Here is a 23,048-nt window from a genome sequence, read left to right as displayed (position 1 = left end):
AAGGCTATGAATAGATATTCACCAGAAGGCCTATAAAAGAATGAGCTCACTTCTTGGCTGTCATTGCCAAAGAGGAAAGGCAGAGTGCCGATATTCCTTTAGAATTTGTTTTCATGCGGAAATACAACTTCCCCATGCAAGCTGGTATTAATTCAGCCCATCTTCTGCGTCATTTTTTTTTGGTCTCGTGGTCACACCATTGTGATGGCCGAGCTCTTTTAATTTTAGTCGGCGTGGAGCTAAAAAGGGGATCGTTTGGCCAGATCTTTTTGTGGCGTTGGGATGTAAACAAACAAATCTGCCAATGTGAGCTCTTGTCTGCCCCGAGGTGACCTTTCCAAAAAACGGAAGAAAAAAAAAACCTGGGTTCATTATATGTGAAAACCATCCTCTCTCCTGGTTGTAGTTTATGTTTTTCATTAAGCCCCGAGAGCTGAACATTGGAGAGGAGACAGCCATCAAGCGCAGCTCACGCTAATAACCTCAGGCCACGACTTTTTCCCCAAACGCGTGTTTGCACTCATCGCCTGGATACGCGTGGCGGTGTGTCACCTCAACAACATATTAACCAACTTACAAAAAAAAAAAAAAAAAGGTTTTGGAACGGGCTGATCTTTTGGACCCCCCCACTGCTACCACCACAACTACCACTGCTGAGTGAGCAAACTTATGATCCCATGACTAATGTTTGACCCGAGGGCAGACATGCTACAGGAAGTATCGGCGTATGTGGTGGGAGGGGGCGGGGGGTAGGACAAAATGTTTAGTTTTTTTTTAACATTTATTTGGCTTCTTTTTCTCCTCATAATTGTATTTTGTTGTTGTTGTTGTTATTCCGTGAATTGTTGCACATTGGGGGGAACAAATGTGCTGAGCTCTAAATGTCACCAGCCATGTGATTTTGCGGCGTTGATTCCCCCCGCCCCCCCATCATCCTTCATACAAACACACAAGTGTTTTGTTTTTTTGGGGGGGTGGTTTTGGTTTGTTTTTTTCTGTCTCAGAAATTGGTAAATCCCCCACCATGGCCTTGTTCCTGCCCACAGTGTTTAATACACTGAGCTTCTCACCCACAGCGCTTTACATGAGAAGCTCTCACTTTTTAGTGGGGGGGGGGGGGGTGATTGAATACTGCTCAATGAGAGCAACTTCCCCTCTAGGCAGTTTTTGTCTTTCTTTCTGAAGAAAAAGCTCCTCTGTGTTTTTTTGCAATTTTTTGAGCGCGAATTTGCGAGCGATTAAGACAAAATTCATCACGCGGCATGACTTCATTTTATGATTGCCGCTCATTATGAGCCTTTTACAACCACGATACTACTTAGTATCGTGGTTGTAAAATGTCTGCGTCAATGATTGACTTTTGTTTCAATTCACATGACAGATGGGGGGGGGGGGGGTGTTGGAGGAAGAGCCGCGGAGAGCGCAAGGAGTCAAGTTCATCAGGTCGTCGTCAAGGTAAAAGTTCACCCCTGTGCAGACGTCGCCCGAGTGCGTTTTTAAAAGCGGATTTCACAGCGCGGTCGTGGCCTCCAACACGCCAGAGCGTACTACGCGTGGGCTAATCTCCCGGCCCGCAAACCAAAACGCGCTCCAGAACAAATAACCACCAGCTTGTGATTACGTTTCACCGTTACAAGACCAGCTTGTAGAAATGTGCAAACTGTCACGCCCGGGTGAGGAGAGAAGTGGATCTCAATACAAAAACGGGATCAACTCGGGGCACAATCATACCTGCCCCATCGGCTAAAAGTGGTCATATTGAATCAATAATGCTCAAGAGTGTTCGTGTAGGAACGAGGGCACGGCACTTTTGGCCCGGCTCCAGTTTCCACAACGCCGCTTCTTATACGAGCTTTCTTTTCGTCACCTCCCGCGTGCTATCCGACAGCTGTTTTAAGACACGCTGACAACACCGCGGCTCTTTCGGAGTCGACGCAGAGTGCAAATAAGGACGGCGAGCCGATTTATATCATCGCGGCGCATTCTGGGTTGTTCCTGCCGAGCGTGTATATAAAGAAAGGAATGTTTTCCACACGTAGCCGCCACATGTGGCTGATACGTGCGAGGAGGCGTCCTCGGGTGCATTCCAAAATTGTATTGCGTCAAACCAAGTGAGCCGGGACTGTAGAGAATTTGGTGCGCTCCTGTTGTCTTTTGTAAACAAACCAAAAACGTGACGCGTTATGTTATTTGCCGGAATTATTTATACTTTTAGCCATTTAATTTCTCCTTTCTTCTTTCTACATACATTCTTACTGCTGGAGGCTGTAAATTTCCCCAGTGTGGGACGAATAAAGGATATCTTATCTTATCTTATCTTAAGTCACCCTAGAACCGTTTCCCCTTCCTCTCGAAAATGGTATGTTCCCATTGTTGTTTTATATGAGCATCCACAAACCAAAAAGTGGACTGCGAAATTTGAAAAAAAAAAATTGTAAATAATAAAACGAAAACAGGGCGGCCCGGTAGTCCAGTGGTTAGCACGTCGGCTTCACAATGCAGAGGTACCGGGTTCGATTCCAGCTCCGGCCTCCCTGTGTGGAGTTTGCATGTTCTCCCCGGGCCTGCGTGGGTTTTCTCCGGGTGCTCCGGTTTCCTCCCACATTCCAAAAACATGCGTGGCAGGCTGATTGAACACTCTAAATTGTCCCTAGGTGTGAGTGTGAATGGTTGTTCATTTCTGTGTGCCCTGCGATTGGCTGGCAACCGATTCAGGGTGTCCCCCGCCTACTGCCCGAAGACGGCTGGGATAGGCTCCAGCACCCCCCCGCGACCCTGGTGAGGATCAAGCGGCTCGGAAGTTGAATGAATGAATGAATGAATGAATAAAACGAAATAACCCCCCCCCCCCTGATTCATAAACACATGCTGTGGTCATCACTTCTCAAAGGTTGCATCATGTTTGGTTCAAATCCAAACTTGTGTGTGCTGTTTGCTGCGTTCACTCTATTTTGGGATGCAAACAAACCCTTATTTGACTTTTGTTCCCTGTTTGGGGCTTCACAAACGCATATATGCAAAACACATCTTCGGGAGACTGATTTTTACGGCGAACGACCAAACTGGTCCAACCGGCCATTCAGCAGTAGTTTAACTGTTTCCCCTCAAAAAAAAAAAAAAAAAAGGATAGGCAGACACAGGTGCAGTGACACTCACAGAAAAGTTGGAAGACGGAATTCTCCGGGGTTTTTTTTTTTTTTCTTTCCATATGTGCGATTTCTCCTGAATACACACTGATGCAAAAAGGGCCTTTTCATTGTAGACTCACACGTTGCGAATAAATAAAGGAGCATGTAATGATGTGGGCGTGGGCGTTTGTCCATATGGGTGTGTTCCCTTACATCATATGACTTTTTTTTTTTTTCGTTTCTTCTTTCATGCGTGCGTCCAGACAAAAACGGCATTGACATGTCTCCACAACAGTAAACGCACCTTGCGACCGGCGCACTTTGTGACGCGTCGTGTCTGACGGTGATATTCTCTTGCATGCGTGCGAATAACATGTGGTCCACACCGGTTCCTAACTCGGCAAAATGTGAACGAGCGAGGATAAATCGGCATCCAGTCGAGCAAAAAAAAAAAAAAAGAAAAAAAAGGGCTCTAATCTTAACTGCTTCTGACTCATTAATGATAATAGTACCCTTCTGGAGGCTATTTTCAGCCATCGGCGGTTTATGTCCGAGACATTTTTAGCCTGCTCTGTACTCTTTTATTTTTTTATTTTTTTTTCTTTCCAATTTCTGAAGGAAAATAGATGCGAGCCGACAGACCTCAGACCGCAGCACGGAACGATGTCAGGCCCATGAAAAAAAAAAGAAAAAAAAAAGGCCAGAAATCAAATAAGTACAGGGCGCTCCCCTTTTTAGTCAAATGTGTGCATAACACATGTAAAGAGGACAGTGATGATGTCAAATGACCTTTTAGTCACATACATGTCCGGAGATGGCCAGATAAATTGATTCATACCTTTTGAATTGAATAAACACCCATTTTCAACCTTATTTTTAATTAGGTACACCTTGCTTTTTTTTTTTTGTGGATTCGAGCTATCACTAGCTAATTGTGCGCTATCGCTATGTGTATGTCGCAATATGTACTGTACCTTTTAGTCACATACATGCCCGTAGATGGCCAGATAAATTTATACATACCTTTCGAATTGAATAAACACCCATTTTCAACCTTATTTTTAATTAGGTACACCTTGCTTTTTTTTTTTTTTTTTTTTTGTGGATTCGAGCTATCGCTAGCTAATTGTGCGCTGTCGCTATATGTATGTCGCAATATGTACTGTAGCTGTATCCACACCCCGAAAATTCACCTTCAGCGTTCACTTTCTCTTAAGTCGTCTCCGTTACATCGACAAAACGCCAAGCGAAGAGGCAAACGTATCTGTAAGTGTAATCGAGCCCAATCCCAAGACTGAACTCCCAATCTGCAATTTGGAAACGTTTGGAATGTGATCACGGCGACATTTGTCACACCCAGGCCACAAACTGCCACATTCTTGTCCCGATGACACCCGGCAAACTGTCACAAGGTGGATGTGACATCTCGTAGGACGAGCGGCACACTTCTTGAGTCAACGAAGAATAATGGCACCGTTGTCAGTCAATATGCGGTGAGAGAAACCACGGCATTATTTTGAGAAAGATTTAAAGTCAAAGGTCCGAGAAAGGAGCCTTGTGGTGCACCGCAACTACTGTTACTGTTCAATAACATAACATAATCTCATTGCTCACTCGTGTTTTTCTAATTTTAATAATAATAATAATAATAATACATTTTATTTGTGGGCGCCTTTCTAGAAACTCAAGGACACCTTACAACAAGCAGTTAAAATCACGAGTACAATGTAAATTTTATAAACGCGTTAACATTTTCCAGTCATATTTGGCCTGATGACATCATAGTCTGCTTTGTGCTCCGTCTGGAATATTACAATTACAATTATAAAACCCAACCATCAACATTTTATTGCACATTATAGATTGGCTGTCATTTTATTTCCCAAATTCTTCCTCCTTGTTGTGTAACTGGATGGCCCATGTTGAAATAAGCAGGGTGGAGTTCATGTCCATTGACCTTTTGCTTTTCTTGGATCTGAATGCCATTTATATTCAAAATTATGATGATTTTTTTTTCTCACGCTGTGGCCTTTGTTCAAGCAAAACTCATACTTTGACCTTCGATTAAATGCTCATGTAGACTCACTATGTTATGTTTTACAGTAGCAGCGGAGGCCTTTAAAAGCCCCCATTTAATTTATCAACATGATCATCACACGTTCTTCGCTACAAACGGCACTTTGTTTTCACTGGGTTAAAAATAATACTAAAAAAAAATAAAGAGTAGGGCATTTATTTTCTACCTATGTCTGGGGGATTTTTTTTTTCAGCTCCGTGTAAAAATAAACAAGCATGCTGTCATGGGTGCTCAAGGACTCCTATTCGAAACAAAAGCGCTGCTAGTAGCAGTAAACGCCGCCGGGCCTCCAACTCGTAGCTGAGCATGCAATGCACACGTGCGTGAAATCCCCCGTTTTTTTTTTTTTGTCCATACGTGCGAGTAAAAGGGAAGATTAGAGGTTGAGTTGAATGACTTGTTTGTAGCGCTTTGTTTGTTGCCGTCGGATCACGAGTTCTAAATATATCTCAAGACTATTGCAGCTTCACGGGCAGACGAGCACTTGATGTACTCATTCCAGACTGAGCACGTGGTGCGAAGTCATGGCCATTTGTAAAGGTTGCAAACGAGTTCTTCGTGATGAGAATGTACAATAATTGCCTCGGAAAAGTGCCTGGAAGTTGCTTTCACTCAGCAAGGGTCAGGGGCTCTGTTTTTGTGGTTGGCGCAAAAAAAATTTTTTGATTTTAAAAAAAATCTAAGTTTGCGCCGTTGTGGGTGTGAACACAGCCGACTCCATTCGCTAATCGTAGTAGCCCTTTAAATGTGGCACACTCGCGTCTCTGTGCGATGCGTGCGTGATCTGAGGATTTACAGGTCAGCGGTACATTGACCCATAAAAAAAGTCTCCAGAAGCCGTGCCCACAAAAAAAAAAAAGACAGGAAGCCAAACATTTCGTTTTGAAGCGGGCATTTCAGGGTGATTTTGGCTGATTTCCAAATTGACCTTTCACTTGAACTGAGCGCGGCCCGTTTTCAAGACTCGGCTGAACATTTCCCTGTGAGTGGCTCTCTAAGAAGCTCGTAAACCATCTCCTGCCTGGACCGATTTTCTGTTCCTTTTGTTGTGTATTCTCTCGGATTATGTGATCACAGGACAAACCCTCGCCATAAACTAAAAAAAAAAAATGTCCGTAAGTGGTCACAGGTTTCCAAGTGTGCCGAGCAGCTGACGAGTGGAAATGTCAAGAGCCGAATGTGCGCCGCTTGTGCGTTTCCTGCTTCGCTGCTCCCTTTTCCCTCCTCCACTGCCCCCCCCCTTTTCCTGCTGACTGGCGGTGATTTAACAGGCCGCCTCACGTGAGCTCCCCCCGTCCTCTGCTCAGTCTGCGCGGGCTCGCCCTGTCTAGGCCGCGATTGGACCTGGGAGGGGGCGGGGGGACCGTGAGTGGCCGGCCGGGGTCCCCGAAACGAGCACTGGTTTGCTGAAAGATGACGTAATATCCGTTAGAAACGGAGTATCTTAATAATATTCAAATTGTGAGGTTTTTTTTTTTAAGAGGGTGGGGGGGTAAATCCACAAAATAACTTCTTGTTATGAATTGGCTATTTTGTTATTTCCTTATTTTTCGTATTGATCGCTGCTCAGAAATATGCTGCGTATTTTAGGAATTCAAAAGATCTTTTTTGTCTGGCCTGAGGACATGATGTCACCAGATAGCAAGTGGGGGAATTCTTCAACATTCCTTCAATCGGAATGTGAGCATTAAGAAAAAAAAAAAAAGTACACTTCAAAATCAACGTGTCCCTCTTTTAAAAAAGATGAAAGGCAAAGACGGCGAGGGGGCAAAGTTCAGGGGGGCTGCGGAGGTGCGCGCGCGATAATCAGTGCGAGGACACAATAGCAGGATGTGTTGAAATGAAAAAGTTCAACTCCGGAGTGCCGATGAAAGTGAAAAGGAGGGCCGCAAAATGTCATTTCATCGCTTAAGAAACGCAGACGAGAAATCCAGATGTCCCCCCCCCATCCCCCCCCCACCCCCGGCATAGGTTGCGGTCGTCTACCGCGGTGCATTTCGACTTCCCTAGTGGAAATAAAGTGTCATAAAATGCGTCGAAAAGTCGACGAGACTCATTCCACAATCCCTGCGATGACTCACGAGCGCAAGGCGAGCCCCGCCGATGTCCCCGTCGCCCTTTGAAAGCGCCAGACGCCGACGGATAAACACAGCCTTTCCATGGAGTCAGCGACGGGGCCTTATGTTTGACCTTTGACCCCGCCGGCCGACCCCGGGCCTGCGGGCCATATATATATATATATATATATATATTTTTGTTTTTTAAATTTTTCAATCCAAGCTGGGTTCGACTTATTAAGCTAGCTTTCTTGAAAAACAATTACCGCTCCAACCAAAATAGATCAATTAATGAAAATAAACGATTCTAGATTTTCTCCGCACGTTCTCCCTTGCGGCATCCGTTCGTGTTGTTTTTCTTGCCCCGCCGTTCATTTCCCTGGCAAAGCATCTGTGCGGAAAAACTGCCGCGTCATTTCCATAAACAAATGAACGAGCGACGCTAACGCGCGCGCCACATGTTAGCGCGCGCGCCACATGTTAGCGCGCGCGCCACACGTTAGCGCTCGCTTTGCCCGACGACCGTCATCTTCGCCCCCTTTTTTGCATGCCGAGCGCGGAGGGCCCAGGCGCTGATAGATTGTCGATAACCGCCGGGGGGGGGGGGGAGGGGGGGGCCACTCTTGAGGTCTGAATAATGAGGAACTGTAACCGTCACGACTCGATCGCGCTCCCACGCACATACTGAGCCAGGTCAGAGTCAATATTTTTACATTAGAAATATATCATCAAAGAAAAAGGTGCTGCCGAATCCATCCGAGCTGAATCCCACTTCAAACGAACTGTCAACGGTTCGTGTGGTGGGGTTGGGGGGGGGGAATTGCCACGTCGTCGAAGACGTATAGTTTGTTTTTGGTGAAATTTGTTTTCAGAAAGGAAATCGCGGGTCGCTGCGTGGAGGACTGGACGGGTCTGATCTGCGCGGGGTTGAATCGTCGGCTTTTTGTGGAGCGTCGCGCCCCCCCCCCCTTACTGAGCGCTCGCATGTTGTCGCTTATTATTAAAAGTGGGTCTGCGATAGACATGTGGCGAAAGCCAATGCGGCGTTGCGGGAGGGAAAGGAGAAGAAGAAGGATGTCAAGGTCACCGGGTTCCTCCGCGCTCGACTTTACCACAGAATCACCCCCCACCCCCACCCCCGCCCCCCGTCCCCCGCCTTCTTTTTGCCTTTACCACACACAACCAACGGTCTGACTCTCAAAGCGAACCGCTTATGAAATTTGCCACATCGGCTCCCGCGGGCCAGTCGGCCAAGTCGAAAAAAAAAAAAAAAACTTGCGCCGCGTCTTTTTCCGCGCTCAGCCCCGTCGGTCCACACGTGCGCGTTTAGCTCCTGCTTGCGGCGTACTTGTTGAGTTATAGCTTGGGTGTTTTTATTCTTTTCTGGATATAAGTTGAAGTCTGGATTTTTTTTTTTTTTTTTTTTTTTGTAGGCCTCATCAAGAATGAAAAAAAAACGGTGTTGCGGATTTTACCAAGCAGAGCGAATACGTCAGGAATCTGTGTGGCCGGCGACGCCCACAAACGGACGGCATGCTACGCCCACTTCTGCATTTGGTTGCCAGGGCTCAAGGGAGTAGTTCTAGACGGAGGGGGGGGGGGGGGGGGGGGGTGAGATCAGGTCTTGCAAAAAAAAAAAAAAAAATCCAGACTTCAACTAATATCCAGAAAAGTACATCTTATTCAGTGATTGAACAAATTGGCGCAACAGCTGTTATCTTTGCAAATATTTTGTTTAGAGCCCCGCCCCCCCCAAAAAAATTGTTTTGGTTGTTTGCAACCAAAATTGGAGTTGAGTATATTTCTTCCAGGGCGCACCCGTCAAAATTTGGAGTGTTTTGTTGACTTATTCGGGAGGTTACTACAGTTGGCATAACAATTGTTCACCAGTTTCCAAAATGTGGTTGTTGGAGCCAAAACATGTATTTTCGAGAAGAAAAAAAAATGGCGCTTTTTGTTCACTCCTTTCCCATTTTGGCATCAACAATTCCCCCCCCCCCCCCATTTTTGATAACGCCATTTAATCGTCATCCGCGACCTTGTCCTCTGTACACGTATCGTACGTAAGGCGCCGCCCAAAGCCGGACGTCAGACGAACGCCAGTCCGACGTCGGTAACCCGAGCGCCTCGAGGGGGCCAACCCTCTTGCGCCCCCCCCCTCCCATGTCCAAAACAACACTCGGGCCCACTCCAGAGCACTTGGATGAGCTTTTGCCTCTGGCGCAGTCGCCAGTACAATAATCTGGTCGCCGTCCAAAGACAATATTTGTCAGAGTAGCCCCGTTCCAGCCCCTTTTTCTGTTTATTACATTCTGCAGCCTGGGAACAAAACGGTTTAGGGTTTCAAACCTGGAGTCTGAAGTCGGACCCCCCCCCCCCCCCCCTTTTGGTTTTAATCACTCTCTTCAATGTTTTCAATCAGGCGACACAGCTGCAGATTTTTCGATTCATATGCTTCTAATTGCTTTCATTTCGGATCCTTTGACCCGAAGAGCTTCGTCTTAAGCACTGCGTACATGTGTGGGGGGGGGGGGGCGGGGGGCGGATACTATACGCCGGATAATATAGAACGCTCTTATCACGTTTGAACTCGTTAACCCGGCGTGCCGACAAGTGGCTGTCATTCGACTGAATTCGGGGTGGGCGGGCGGGTGGGGGGGGGGGGCGACTTAAGTCCACGAAATATGTGGCGGGGAGTGAGTGATCGAATTTGAGAGCACGCCACGCAACCGCAGAATAAGATTTTAGTTTTTACATTGAAGAAATTCTGGCATGGTTACAATGCTGGGCCACATTAAAACTGGCCCGCTTCACTTACAAAAAACAACCCCCCCCCGCCCAAAAAAAAAAAGTTGTTCAGTGAAGTCCAACGCCGGACGGGAACATGACACACGAGGAGGAGCGCCGCTCCGGGCCGGAGTCCAGAATGTCAGCCTTCGGCGGCATCCTTCAGATTTGGCCCTCGTCTTCTCGCAGGAATGTCTCGCTTTTTAAGGCCAAGGTGCTGATTGCTCCCAAAAAAAAAAAAGGTTGGCACGAACGGTATGCGGCAACGCAATCTGCCCTCGCTTCCTTCGTCTGGTTGAAAAATACTTGTTGGCATACGTTGCCAGCAACGAAAAAAAAAAAAACAAGAGTCCGAAACGTGCCGTAGAATCCAGCCGGTGGCCATTTTCCAAACAAAAATGTGTCCAATGCACAATATTTGAGTCCGCCTGAAATTATTTTGATCACCTCGATGTGAAATAAACCGTCTTGATTTTTTTTCTTTTTTTTTCTTTTTTTTTTTTTTTTTAACCGGCGGCAGGAAATTGAACAATTTGCTCTTGATGGTGTGGCTTCATTTGTCCAGATTGCCCGCGTAAGATGCGCTGCAGGTCTTGCGCTCTCCGACTTCTTCCACCACTTTTTCTCGTGCTAGAAACCCCCCCGCCCCCGCAGAGGACCACGCTGCAAATAGTTGTTTGCGCAACTTGGCAACGCCGTCGTTCACCTGTTGCCGTTTTTATAATCCGGTGAGCCGATTCCTTGTGTGGGAAAAAAAACGGTTTGGTTTCACGACTGAACCCACAAAATTTTAAGATATTGCCCCCCCCTGACGACCACATTGACCGAATATTTTAATGAATTTTTTTTCTCTTGCAGTTTTTGAGTGCTTTGTTCACTTATTGAACGGTTGGGGCAAGGCAATCGCTCACCCCGATTTTATTGATGCTTGAAGCAAATCGCTAATCGTAGTTTTGGCTAGCCCAAAAAACGAACCTGCCGAAATGCAGCCGCGTTCAAGCCCAAACGGTTCTGCTCGGCCAGGTCCGGGTCTACGGGGTTGGAATCCCTTTGACGGGACGTTCCAGACGTTTACTTGGAGGTAGCGAGAGGGAGCCGCCGACCCCCCCCCCCCAAAAAAAAGTGGTGTCAGATGATATCTATTTATAGGCCATTGCAGCAGTTTTGGCGTGCCAGACCGGTTTCTCGATCTGGAAATGTCCTTACCGCAATCATGCACATTTTCTCCGATGGATTCACCATGTGCTTCCCTTCCCAAACTCGCGGCCTTGCGTAAATCACCGGGGTGGGTGGTGGGGGGGTGGGGGTGGACTTTCGGCATGGATCGCGGTCGTGCGGCCCTAAAAACGGACACGGTGCCATCTGTAGTGGGTTGCGTTGGGGAAAAAGTTGAACTTTCCAGACCGATGGCGCTTCTCGCATGGGGGGCGGGAGGGGAGCACAAATCGGAGTGACAGGGCTCAAATGGAAAATGACGAGTGCCCCGAAAATTGCGATCCAGATGTGGACCAAAGGGTCCCATAGCTTTGAAAAAATTTTTGGTTTTCCATCAAACACTTTTGACATTCACGCACAAACCGAACTCGAATGGCAGTCGGAAGAGCAAACGCCTCCACCAAGGCAAAACAATCCTTGGCGAGAGTCGCTCAACCGGTTTGGTCCCGGCCCCACTTGACCCCTGATAGCAGTGGACCGCATAGACAACTGCCAATAAAACCCCCCCAAAAATATTTTGAAGGTCATTTAGGTCAAGTGGTTCCAATTTGAGGAATTTGGCGCAATTTTTTAAAATAGTTTTTTTTTTTAATTCACTCCATTTCAATTCGTTTTATTTATTTGTGTCCTCATTTAATTAGCTTTTGTGACCTATAACCTCGCACCCAGCCTGTTGCTGGTGAAAATCCACTTGAGAAATCAATCGCCAGAACAATCCGGATCATCGGCAAAAAACAAATTGCCTTTGTCATTGCCCTGCTCGTGAAACACGAACGCCGACGTGCTTATAATTTGGCGGTAGCTTAAGCAAATACCATCACGGCTCTCCCGCGCACACCTTGATGAAATGTAAATCATTTAGGACGCACCAAAGTCAACAGTCCAAATATGTTTTTAATCGTCGACACTCTCCAGTCTATTTGGACTGTTCGATTTCGGTGGAACTAGATCACATTTCCAGACAGAATTTGATTTTTGCAGATGGTGGGGAGAGAAGAACCAAAAAAAAAAAAAAAAATAGCCAATTGTTGTCGACTGACTGGCAGTCACGGCCGTGTTGACGTTGGCGGGCGAGCGAGCGCCTCGGCAAAGAAAGAGGAAGAAGGAGGAAAGCTTCGGGCCGGGCTCGTAAACGTGCCTGCACTCAAGCATTGAATTTAATAAACCCGTTGCTGGCGCAGAATGAAATGTTATCCGGCTCGTAATTTAACCACTGGAGGCTCGCCGTTGTTGAGACATGGCGGGTTCACATGGGAAGGTGATTCGCTGCCTTTTTTTTTTGTTTCACAATTTTATTTGTTGGGAGCTATTTTTTTTGGGCTATATATTAGTTTGGCAATTTTTCACCCAGTTTATATTTATGCTTGCTGCAGCCAAAACCTCTTGGAACCAAAAACGGTTCCCGGTTTTCAGTCCCAAAGCCTGACAACCTTGTTACGAAGAAATTAAATGACGTCTAATATTTGAGGCATATGCTGAAAATAGGATCCAATGAAAGTTTAGAATTGATCGAAATTAGAATTTTGGGGGCGCCTGATGAGGAAAAAAAAAGCAAAAAGCAGGCAATACAAAGCGTTTAAATGTGTTCAAAGGAACTTGGAGAACACACACAAGGCACAGGATGGGGAGAGATGAGTTTATGTACCAATGGCGCGGGACCACCCTGGAACTGCGCTGACAAAGACTCCCCACAACTTGGAGTGCAAGAGTGCGTGTCCACTCCAGAGGCTGTACACACACATACACACACGACACACACCCTCCCCTCAAAGTAGGATGCAGGGAGACTTTTAGAAATTGTGAGGGTTTTTTTTTTTTTTTTTTTTGGGGTGCTTTGGCCACAAATTTAGCAGTTTGGCTTAGCAATTGTTCACATTTTTTACATTTATTTTTTAGAGCATTGCAGCCATACCTTAAAACGGTTCCTGGTTTTCGATTCCAGAACCCAAATTCCGTGAGAAACAATGACTGAATCTAACAGAGTACTTTTCTCGAGTAGTTTGGCATATGTAAGACGTTGGGATACTGTATTGTTTTCTTCAAGCTGTGCTTGACCCGAATGAATTGTCTAAGAACCATTAAAAAAAAAAAATCCTGGGGTATGTATGACGTTTTCGCAAACCTGACTGAGATAAATGAAGCGACACAATGGGAAAGGGGTGGGGGGGTTGCAATGTTGCGAGCGTCCGATACCGTGACTAATGCTGGTGTAATAGCGACGTGGATACACGTGCACGCATGCAGCTGCAGACCACGAGGAGACAGTCGGGAGTCGGCGGTGACGCACCCTCATCAGCCCTGCGAAATCGATGTGTGTGGCCCCGAGCCGGACGAGTCACCCTCCTCTGCGAACTCGCCATCCTTTTTTTTTTTTTTTTTTTTTTTTTTTTTTAACTATGAAAGGAGAGTAAACATAGGCTCGAAAAAAAGGGTCAAGCGCATGACCCACAAGGTTTTGGGGGGCTTGATTCTCACACATCTCTCACTTTTCAATACTACTCAATACGATCCCGTATTTACAATTATGATTGTACCAAAAACAAATTTGAATCGGAAAACTGGTTTGGATTTAAAAGACGTGAGTGCATCAACTGTATGAGAAATGGACAATCCTTGCCAGGCGACAGATTATACTTCAGTCCTTCATCCTTTTCCTTATTATTTTTTTTTTGGGGGGGGGGTGAAAGTGTCCCTCCTAAGCATTCACGGGCAATTTCTGTGGGAATTCCAATTGCAAGCGTTCCCAAATGGGCTTTGATGGCTCTCCGTCTGGCCATCGGAAATGATTCAGTTCGCTGGCATGCGCGGCGGCGGCGCTCGCAGCTGGGACCATGCACCTGCAGCCAGGACAACAACCAGTCGGGTGCAACCGTTTGCATGTGTGCTTTGCAACCATATACCCCCCCTTCCCACCCCCACGTTAAACTCGATGGCACGCTTCGGGTTGGGTTTTACAGTAAATCAAACTCAATGACTCCGTTTATGGGAGAAAGTTATAGTTTGACGAAAATACTCCAAGGCAACCGAGAATAATATGTACAAAATATCATATTGCACAAGGGATATTAGCGTAATAGCAGAAAATGTCCAAAGCAGGTTTGCATGATTGATGGGTGTGGCGGAAGGTTTTTAAAAAAAAGTATGACGGAAAATGACATCGACTTTCCGCTGTGACTGATGGCGAGTGTGACGCTCATTTACCGCGCCTTCCCTAAAGCGCGCATTACTCCATAAATCATGTAATTAGTACAAGGCCACCTCGGGGAAGCTTCAATGTGGCTCGCAAACTTTAAAATGAGGTCAATAAATCTCCAGAGAGAAGTCATGTCAACTTGCTGGTTTGCCTTTAATGGACTGTGAAGTTTGCATGATGCTTTACATGTTTGCCCCCCCCCCCCCCCCTCCTCCCTGATTTTTATCACACTTCAAACCAAGACAGACAGAGCCGAGCCAGGCCGTCAGTTCAAAGTGTGTCCGGAATTTCTTTTTCTATGGCTTTGAAAACATTTCAAATGTTCAAACTAAAGTAAATAACCTCAGCATTTAATGAAAACGACATCATGCGGAGTGGAATGATCTTGCTTTACTTCTTCAGGACCTGGATGGCTTGACTGTTTCATTGGGTTGACTTAGCGAGATATTAAAATCGGTGTTAAACACTAAAATATAATTTTTAAAAAACGCTAGCAAGAGGTGGAAAAGCTATATGTATACTGTATATATATTGTTTTTTGTTTTTGTTTTTTTAACCAAGAAGAAGATGAGAGTTCTCCTACTTCGCAACACATGTGACATATGCATGAAGAGAGATATTCGGCAGAGAAAGTTGGAAAGCTCCGGGGGGGGGTCAACCCTCCCTGACTGGAATTGATTTAAACCATAATTACCTCCGCAATAACGCACCCGTCGGTTTGAGCTGAAGCCCAGGTGGACAGCAGAAAAGCAGCCTGGCACCGATTTGAGTTGATGGCATCTGGCCAAGTATCCGCATACACGCACGACCCCCCCCCCCCACCTCCACCAGAACCGAAGCGAGCAATCTGTCAGCAGCTGTCAATGCTCGTCTCTTTCTCTTTCTGTCTCCCTCTTGGCGTCCATTTTTCTTTCTGCGGGCGTCTTGACGAGATCGTCCCATGGCGTTTTTTGCTTTCCCACTGGGGGGGGCACATGGAGCCAAAATTTTTGATTTGTTAACCACTGACAGATTTACTCTATTTTACTGAACTGTTTTATTTATCTACAGTATATATAATATAAAGGCCAAAAATGTGGTGTTCTACAGGGTAGCACTCTTGGTCCCCTCATGTTCTCTAAACGCGTAAGATTGACGTGTTTTTCAACAAAACCTTCGTCCTGTGGTGTGCCACAAGGTTCAATCCTTGGCCCTCCTCATGTTCTCTGTCTATTTACAATAAAGACAAATAGAACAATTTTTTCTAATCTTTTTCATAGATGTTGGTCGACGATGATCTTTTCCATTCCGAGATGTGAGTGTTCTTATTGGCTTCTTTGAGTGTGATGTCATCACTCACCTGTTCCTTGGCTCGTGTGTAGATTTTCCCCGGTGTCAAAGATTTTACAGCCTTCCTCATACTATGGCGCTTCCTTTTTCCTGACTCATTAACTTATTTAATCGTTCGCATGCCCGCAATCTGCATGTGCATTCACTGCGCAGCGAATTTTTTTTTTTTTTGTTTATGCATCAACATCTGTCCATCAGGGCGACGGTTCGATACGGCGCTGACCCAGCGCCCCCGGGGTGTCTCGGGCCCAGACAATACGCTACTATGCTCTCATCTCCGCACCTGTGTTATGCTTTCACAGCGACAAAAGATGTGCTTTTCCTCTTTGCGGCCGGCTTTGTTTCCATGACTCACATCCCGAAAATAGCGTTCGCCACCGCCGACCCTGAACCCGAAAACTCTTTGTACGGACGAGGCCTCGGTGGCTTAGAGCGCACAAGCGCAGCAGTTGTGTGGTTAGTTGAATGTGTGGCATGTGGACCAGTCAGTGAGTGCAATTGGCATGTGAATGCTGAATGAGCACATTGTTTTCATCATTTTTGTTGTTGTTGTTGTTGTTTTTCCTATCTGGAACATTTCTATCAAAGTGTCGTCGGTCAAATTGACCCAAGAGTTTTATTGTTGTTTCTGGGTAACAAGTATCAGGAGAGATGATGATAATGATTATTGGGACTCCTTTTTCATTTTTGAACATTTTTAATCGTTAAAATCGGATCAAATAGACCCAGGGAAATGTTCACAATTCTTGAGAAACGTGCGGGTAATATTCTAGTGTAGGAAATTACATTGGATACACACTTCAGTAAGCTCGATTGCATTTCTGCACCACTGCAAACTACAACAACACTTGAAATATTGATATAAAACTTTAATATTCTTGTTGCATAATTCTGTTTTAGAATTTCAGGATTGGACGATACCTAATGTTTTGCCCCGCGACATTAAGCTACTGTAACAGCCAATCATAAAAAAATATAATACTGCCTCCTAGTGGATGCCGGTGGATATTATGACAAATCAGTCATTTATTATTTTAAATAAAATATTTGGAGTGCTATGAAGCAGGACATGTTTCATTTTAATAGAGTTTTTCTCTTCATTCTTTCTCGATCATTATTTCTTGGACAAAAATTTCATTCTGTTCCCTGCGGGGGGGAGAGAAAAACCAAACCGAGTTAGATTGGGATATCTTGGCTGCATCATCAACAACAACAAAATTACATTTCTGAGGGTAGAAACTGAAAAATATCCTCACCTAAACCTTTGAGAAACCGATTAACCCTGCGGTGTTCACTCTCGTGGATGGTGTCGAGATATTCGTGCACCCTCATTTCAAAAAGCCCTGAGGAGACATTGAAAAAAAAAGTTCTATCAGAAAGTACAATGAATGAAATGCGATTGCCGATACTTGTCGATAATCGACGGCATAGCAGAGAAAGGCGATATCCGTACCATTCAGACTAGGCCCGTGTTGCTCCCTCTCCCGGACGAAGCAACCGAACATCCGCGTCTCCATGAAGACCTCCAGGAAGCGCCTCGTGGTCTTGGAGGGGACGGCCTTCCGGAAGGCCTCCCGCTGGAAGGCGCAAGGGACGGACGGCGCCGAGGAGACGTCGTCCTCCCATTCGCTGAAGAAGAAGAGGGGATAGTGGCCTACCAGCTCCACGAAGAAGCGGACAAAGGCCTCGGTCACAACAGTGCCGAGGTGGTCTAAAGGTGGAGATGAGACGAGTCGGCTTGATTAGCGATTGATTAGCGATTGCCCTGTGTCACTCTGGAGATCCATCTTGATATCCATCAACATGTTTCTATGTGTCTTGCTTTTTCAGTTGTGCCTTACCATGGAGGGTGTCACCTCCACCCCCGCCAGCGAGCTCTCTTCTCCTCTCCAAAACATTCTCCAGAGCGGATTGAAGCTTGGAAGGCAGGATGGTGTCTTCGTCATCCATCTTAGGAAGAGGTCAAAAATACTCGTACGGGGTCTACACACGCGGCCTTTCACGAAAAACCTACCTGCTTTAGGAATCGATTTTTCCCCAGATTGACAACCAGAACCTGCGCGGTGACCAATCGGCATCATGAAAAAGAGACTTTTGTGGCGTCTTGATGTGTGAAAATCTGGCTGACCTCTTCCAGGGGCAGCTCGCTGAGCTGAGGCAAGGAGCTGGTCAGCAAGCCCACGATGAAAGGGGTCGGGGTGCACACCACGTCCGGCATGGCAGAGGGGAGCGCGGGGATGTAGGTGTGCTGCCACACAAACGGGTAGAGGAGGGTGACCACCGCGTGGCAGCACTGGGACAAGGTACTGAAGAAAAAAAAATTGTCCTGGATCTCAATGGAACAATTTCTATGGATTCTGAATTGATTCAACCACGGGTCAATGTACCTTCCGCCACCTAGTGGTGAATTCGTATATTCACCTGAGTTTATCCGCCATAAAGATGACCCTCCGCTCCAGAAGCACAGAAGCAAACACCCTGAGGAGAAGCCTCACGCTCAGGCAGGAAAAAAGACACTCAAAGTCCACGTGCTCCATATGGGAGTCAGATGGTCGACAAAGCTCCATCACCTGCCGGTACATGGAAACACCAGGAAGGAACTCCCATGCCTGCTATGCATTTTTTTTAAAGTCCTTTTTTTTTTTTTTTTTAATCAACAGACACATTGTACCTCCGTGCCCGAGCCGGGGAGGAAAGTCTTGATGGTGATAGTCCTGCCCGGAGCTGGAACCTGGGCCTCCATGATGGCTCTCATGAACGGCTGCACCAGAGCGGGAGACAGAGCCCTCCGCCTCTCCACCTCATCCAACACCTACGGCACAGGAGTCCCACACGCATCACCGACTCCAATATACAAATGTGGAAGGTGGGTCGGGACTTGGGGGTGGGGGGGGGTTGACTCCAATGTTGAGAGCGTTACCTTGGAGAAGAGCTTGAAACAACCAAGCCGGCTGACGATGCAGTAGACCTCCGGCAAACGTTTTCCTCGACCATTAGGCTGAAAGGAAGACATTTACTGTATAAGGGAGATTTTTTTTGGGGGGGGGGACTTCTTTCAAGAATTCAACCCATTTTTTTTTTTACATTACACATCATGATACAGCTGCTACAGTATATAGCCACTGTTAACGAATGCCTCCCAGGCAGGGAAGATGAAGCCATTTTTTTTTTCATGCCGCATCCACGCATGCACACTTTCCCAGACATACGCTTCCTGTTTTCCCACAGGCATGCCAACATTTTTGGCACAGTTATTTATTCAGCCGTGATCGTCGGTATTTGGCCGCTTCCTGTTCCCTGGCAGCTCGTATTTTATTGTTTTCAAGCCACTTATTATTTACCAGTAAACGGCGGCAGTATCCGAACCTCCTGCTCCCGTCCTCTCCGGTCAATGCGAACGAGAACATCTCACTAGGGAGGGATGAGTCATGTTAAATACAACAAGAACGCCACGATTGCTGTGTTATGACTACACGAGTTTAAAAATAGACAGCTGCTAATGATTATATCATCCAAGGGTGGGTAAAATATGGCACAGGGGCCACACATCGTCCGCACTGTTTTTTAATCTGGCCCACCGGAGCGCTTTACCTCGGGTAGCTGTCTGCCGGCTCCCAGTCTTTCGCATCTGGGAAACAAAATTTGGGAATCATCTCAAGATGATCCTCAGTTTTCCGCAAGAATTTGAGGTTTCGTTCCAGCTGCAACACAAGAGCAACAACATGACATTATAGGGTGCAACCAAATATGGAACAAATCATTTCTGACCCTTGACGGGAACTGCTGTGTGACTTCGGGGACATAATGGCCACCGGTTTTGGCCTTCTGGAGAGACACAACCAGGAAGTACTCGAAGAGCTGCCGGTGGTGATTGTTGTCCGCGTTTCGGGCTTTGGTATTGTTGCGCCGGAGCCCGGTGTGGCTCGGTGGGCTCAGTATGGACTGCACAGAGACCAGCCTCTGCTGGTGGGCTGCAGTACAACAAAAAAGCCATGAAGGAAAACTTGCAAAGCTCTTCAGCCATGTTCCTTACCTTTGGCTCGCTCTTCAAGTTCAATCTCAGAATCGCTGTTTTCGTCAGTTACTGTGAACACAACCGTAAAAGTAAAATGTTCTGTATACCGACCCGACCATTTTTCTATTTGGCATCTTCCCCTGCTGTCGACTGAAACTGAGGCCAAAATGCTTTCGGGCTCGCATTGCCAATTTAATGGGAGCCCAGGGGCAGTTTGACATCAATTTCAGTCCAAGTTAAATAGAACTGAACAGTCCAAAAGTCATCACCTCTCTCTGAGCTGGTCTCAGCATAATGATAAATCCTGCGTAGATGTTTTTTCCCGATCCGAGCCTCAAAGATGCTGTTGATCCTCAGGACCACCTTGCAAAACAGAATTTTAGAATTCCACTAGAATCAAGCCAATTATTCTACTCGACATACCGTTGGTATCTTGCGATGGGTGCGGCTGCAGGGGTCAGAGAATGAGCACGGGCTACCGGTCGGGGTGGACGGGGGACTGAGCTGGGATGGCGAAGCAACGCCGCCGCTAAGCCGGTGACCCCGACGCAGGTCCAGCAGCTTGAAACTCCGACCGGAATTCTGCCTAAAAAAGCCGGGCCTTAAAGCCTGGGGAGAAGGACTCTCAGAATGTGGATCGAAGTCCATGCAGATCGGTGACGGGCCGTGTTTTTGGTACCTTGGCCTTGAGTGGAAACTTGCCTGACATGCCACTTAACACCGCCATTAACACATTGCAATTACAGAAACCATCACTACGCGACAAGACGGCCCACCCGCTGATTGAGAGGCAATACGCTCATGAGATCGTGTCGGAACCTTGCTCGTGTCGGCACCGGGAGAGGAGGGCAAAGAAGACTGCTGGGAGCATTGACTCTCCAACTCGATGTCCTCATACGGGTTCTCTTTGTCTGGAAGACAACTCGCGTCATTGAAGGATTTGGAAAGCCGTGTTGCAGGTAATCTGTTCCACACGCCGCAACATGCTTAGTTACCCAGTATGTCTTCGTAGTGATGCTCCAGAGTCAGTGAGCGCTTCGAAGATGGAATGTCTTCATGCTCGAGTGTTTTCCTGTCAGGCGGCACGCCGGAACGAATAATACTTTATGAATAAATATAAAATAATAAAATATAAATATTTTGTTTGGAAAACTTCAGGGGGCCAACGATACAACCTTGCGGAACACCACCGATTACCATTGTCATTGACATTGACTTGAATGGCAAATTTTACATTGGTTTTTCACCTGTCGTGGTGATTTTGTCGTCCCTTGTCAGCAGCGGGCAAAGGTCTCGTTCCTGTTTTGGGTAGCGGGGGAAGGTTACGCTGCCCTTTAGTAGCAGGATGCTGGAAGGTGCGCTTGGGTTTGGGCAGCGGGTTCACAGGCGGAGACGCTTTGTCTTTTCGCTTCTCCTCCGCTTGTTTTTGCTTGCTCGGCGGACTGAAGTAGTTCCCGAGCTCCGGCGGAGCCTTCCCGTGATTCGCCCCCATGGCGTCCAGCTTTTTAAAAAGTGTGAATACTGCCTTCTTATCTTCGTTGCTTTGTTGTAATGTTTTTGTCACGGTCGATGTCTTCGGCGGAGGCGAACGAGGCCTTAAATCAAACGTATCCACGTTTTCTTTCTGTTCCACGTAGGCTCGATTGCGTTCCGCCCCGGTTTGCTCTTTCTCAACCGGTGGCCTCGATTCCTCACCCATGCTGTCTCTATCGTGATGCATTTTCATACCTTGCACTTTCTTGACACTTTCCATCTCACTCTGCTCACCTGCAGCTTTCAAGCCTACAGAGGATGACTGTGAGGGTTCTTTTCCTTCCCAAAGCGAGATCTTGTCCTTGATGTTGCCGCCGCTGCCGGATACAGGGAGCTTGTTGCCCACTAGGAGTCTTTTCCCATCGCTTCGATGGTCCGAATTGGGCCTACGGTGAGCCATTGTGATCCAACGCGCAAGAATCACTGAATTAAATAGAGAGAGAGTGGTTCAACAAACCATGTGGTTCAACTGTTATTTTTCTGATTAAATATTGGGGGAATGAATTTTTTAAAATAACAAAATAAGAATTGGGGGGGGGGAGAAACTATTTTACACCTACTTGTACATATATATTTCAGATGCACATATACATATCCAAAAGTTTGCACACCCCAGCCTAAATAGAACAAACAATTCCGACCGTGCACTATAAAAATAGATCTGACATTTTGCATATTCTGCCGCGAAAAGGCCGGACAGACTTTTAAGAGGGCCCTGAACTCCCCTTTGAGACGCTTGAGATCGTCCCTTTCCAGCAACGGTGGGAAAATTGAGCCGGCCGGAGAGGCCTGTGAACCCCGAGCGTCTTCCTCTCATCGGCCTTTGCAAAATAAACACATAGTTGGACCGTGGCCCGTTTCAGCAAACTATTATGTTTTAATAAATAAACTGGAGAAAATTTGAAGGCCTAATTGGCGAAACGTTTTGTTCTTGAATGGGTACAGTGGCAACCGCAAGGCAAATGTGGTTTTTATTTCCCAAGCACTGGATTGACTTATTGAGGTGTTTATTTTTCGTAATAAGGAAAATGTCCACTTCTGCTTTTCTGACGCTATTAATTGCCACTATGATGAATCTGATCCTTAGTAGGACTTAATTATGCATTTTTTTGCTTTTTTTTAAGGGCCACCCCGATTGCAGGCTTCAATATAATGAGGAAACGTTTTCAATTAAACCCAAGATGAGTACTTAACGCTCTATTTGGTCACATTAAATCAAAAATAAGGATGACAGGGGTTCAACTTACCTCCAGGTGCAATACACTCTCCTCGTGCAAAAAAAGAGGACTCGATGCGCTGAATGTTCCATTAAAAGTTTCCATCATTGTGACTTGTCGACATTTGCTTTCCAAAAGAATTCTTCTTCCTAGCTCCATTCATTTGGTCCTCCACATCCATCTACTGTCATTCACGAGCTCTGCACAGAGCCTGAACTCGCTCTCTCTTTCTCTAGGGAAGTTGCACACGTCACATGCAGGCTACAGGAATTAAAGCTGTATTAAATGCGCGTTTTTTTTTCCCCCATTCATGTATTTAATTTCAAATATCGTTGATAGGCATGGATTTGTAAACGACTATCACGCCACAGATTTTGAGGAGGAAACTATTCCTCATCCTTGCGTAAAAGAATTGTTTGATGTTGGCTCCAGAAATAATTTGACTGGTGGTTCTGCACCACCCTAAAAAGAAACATCCTCCCGGCTAATCTGAAAAA

The 23,048-nt window shown here is 46.3% G+C and overlaps 1 protein-coding gene and 1 long non-coding RNA gene across 3 annotated transcripts; one reads left to right on the top strand and one right to left on the bottom strand.

Moving 5' to 3' along the window:
- Window positions 1-16,383: 16,383 nt before the first annotated feature.
- LOC127593614 (DENN domain-containing protein 2A-like) lies at window positions 16,384-21,734 on the bottom strand. 2 transcript variants are annotated; one of them, XM_052055174.1, is made up of 18 exons: window positions 21,049-21,734; window positions 20,797-20,873; window positions 20,621-20,712; window positions 20,225-20,410; window positions 20,071-20,164; window positions 19,820-19,870; window positions 19,555-19,757; window positions 19,378-19,487; window positions 19,128-19,197; window positions 18,707-18,784; window positions 18,458-18,598; window positions 18,208-18,395; window positions 17,915-18,092; window positions 17,801-17,842; window positions 17,628-17,736; window positions 17,240-17,497; window positions 17,043-17,129; window positions 16,384-16,932 (listed from the first exon to the last, which is right to left on the bottom strand). In XM_052055174.1, the coding sequence occupies exons 1-18, from the start codon at window positions 21,732-21,734 to the stop codon at window positions 16,901-16,903; spliced, it is 2,682 nt and encodes an 893-aa protein (XP_051911134.1). In that variant the 3' UTR covers window positions 16,384-16,900. The 2 variants fall into 2 exon arrangements, with proteins under 2 accessions (XP_051911134.1, XP_051911135.1); XM_052055175.1 differs by having other exon boundaries at window positions 18,208-18,356.
- LOC127593644 (uncharacterized) lies at window positions 17,598-21,870 on the top strand. Its single transcript, XR_007960460.1, has 5 exons — window positions 17,598-17,747; window positions 17,828-18,089; window positions 18,447-18,652; window positions 20,548-20,760; window positions 21,575-21,870. It is a non-coding gene; the product is annotated as an uncharacterized LOC127593644 (long non-coding RNA).
- The last annotated feature ends 1,178 nt before the right edge of the window (window positions 21,871-23,048 follow it).

Source organism: Hippocampus zosterae, chromosome 21, assembly GCF_025434085.1.
Source record: "Hippocampus zosterae strain Florida chromosome 21, ASM2543408v3, whole genome shotgun sequence".
In the NCBI taxonomy this organism is placed as follows: domain Eukaryota; kingdom Metazoa; phylum Chordata; class Actinopteri; order Syngnathiformes; family Syngnathidae; genus Hippocampus; species Hippocampus zosterae.
This window is presented reverse-complemented; position numbering and strand designations above follow the sequence as displayed.

What these genes read in the sequence shown, in the direction of transcription:
- LOC127593614 (XM_052055174.1), bottom strand. Translation starts at nt 21,734, where the DNA reads ATGGCTCACCGTAGGCCCAATTCGGACCATCGAAGCGATGGGAAAAGA. An exon ending in CACAGCAGTTCCCGTCAAGG is followed by an intron (nt 19,488 to 19,554) that starts GTCAGAAATGAT and finishes CTTGTGTTGCAG; the next exon opens with CTGGAACGAAACCTCAAATT. An exon ending in ACACGGGCCTAGTCTGAATG is followed by an intron (nt 17,130 to 17,239) that starts GTACGGATATCG and finishes ATGTCTCCTCAG; the next exon opens with GGCTTTTTGAAATGAGGGTG.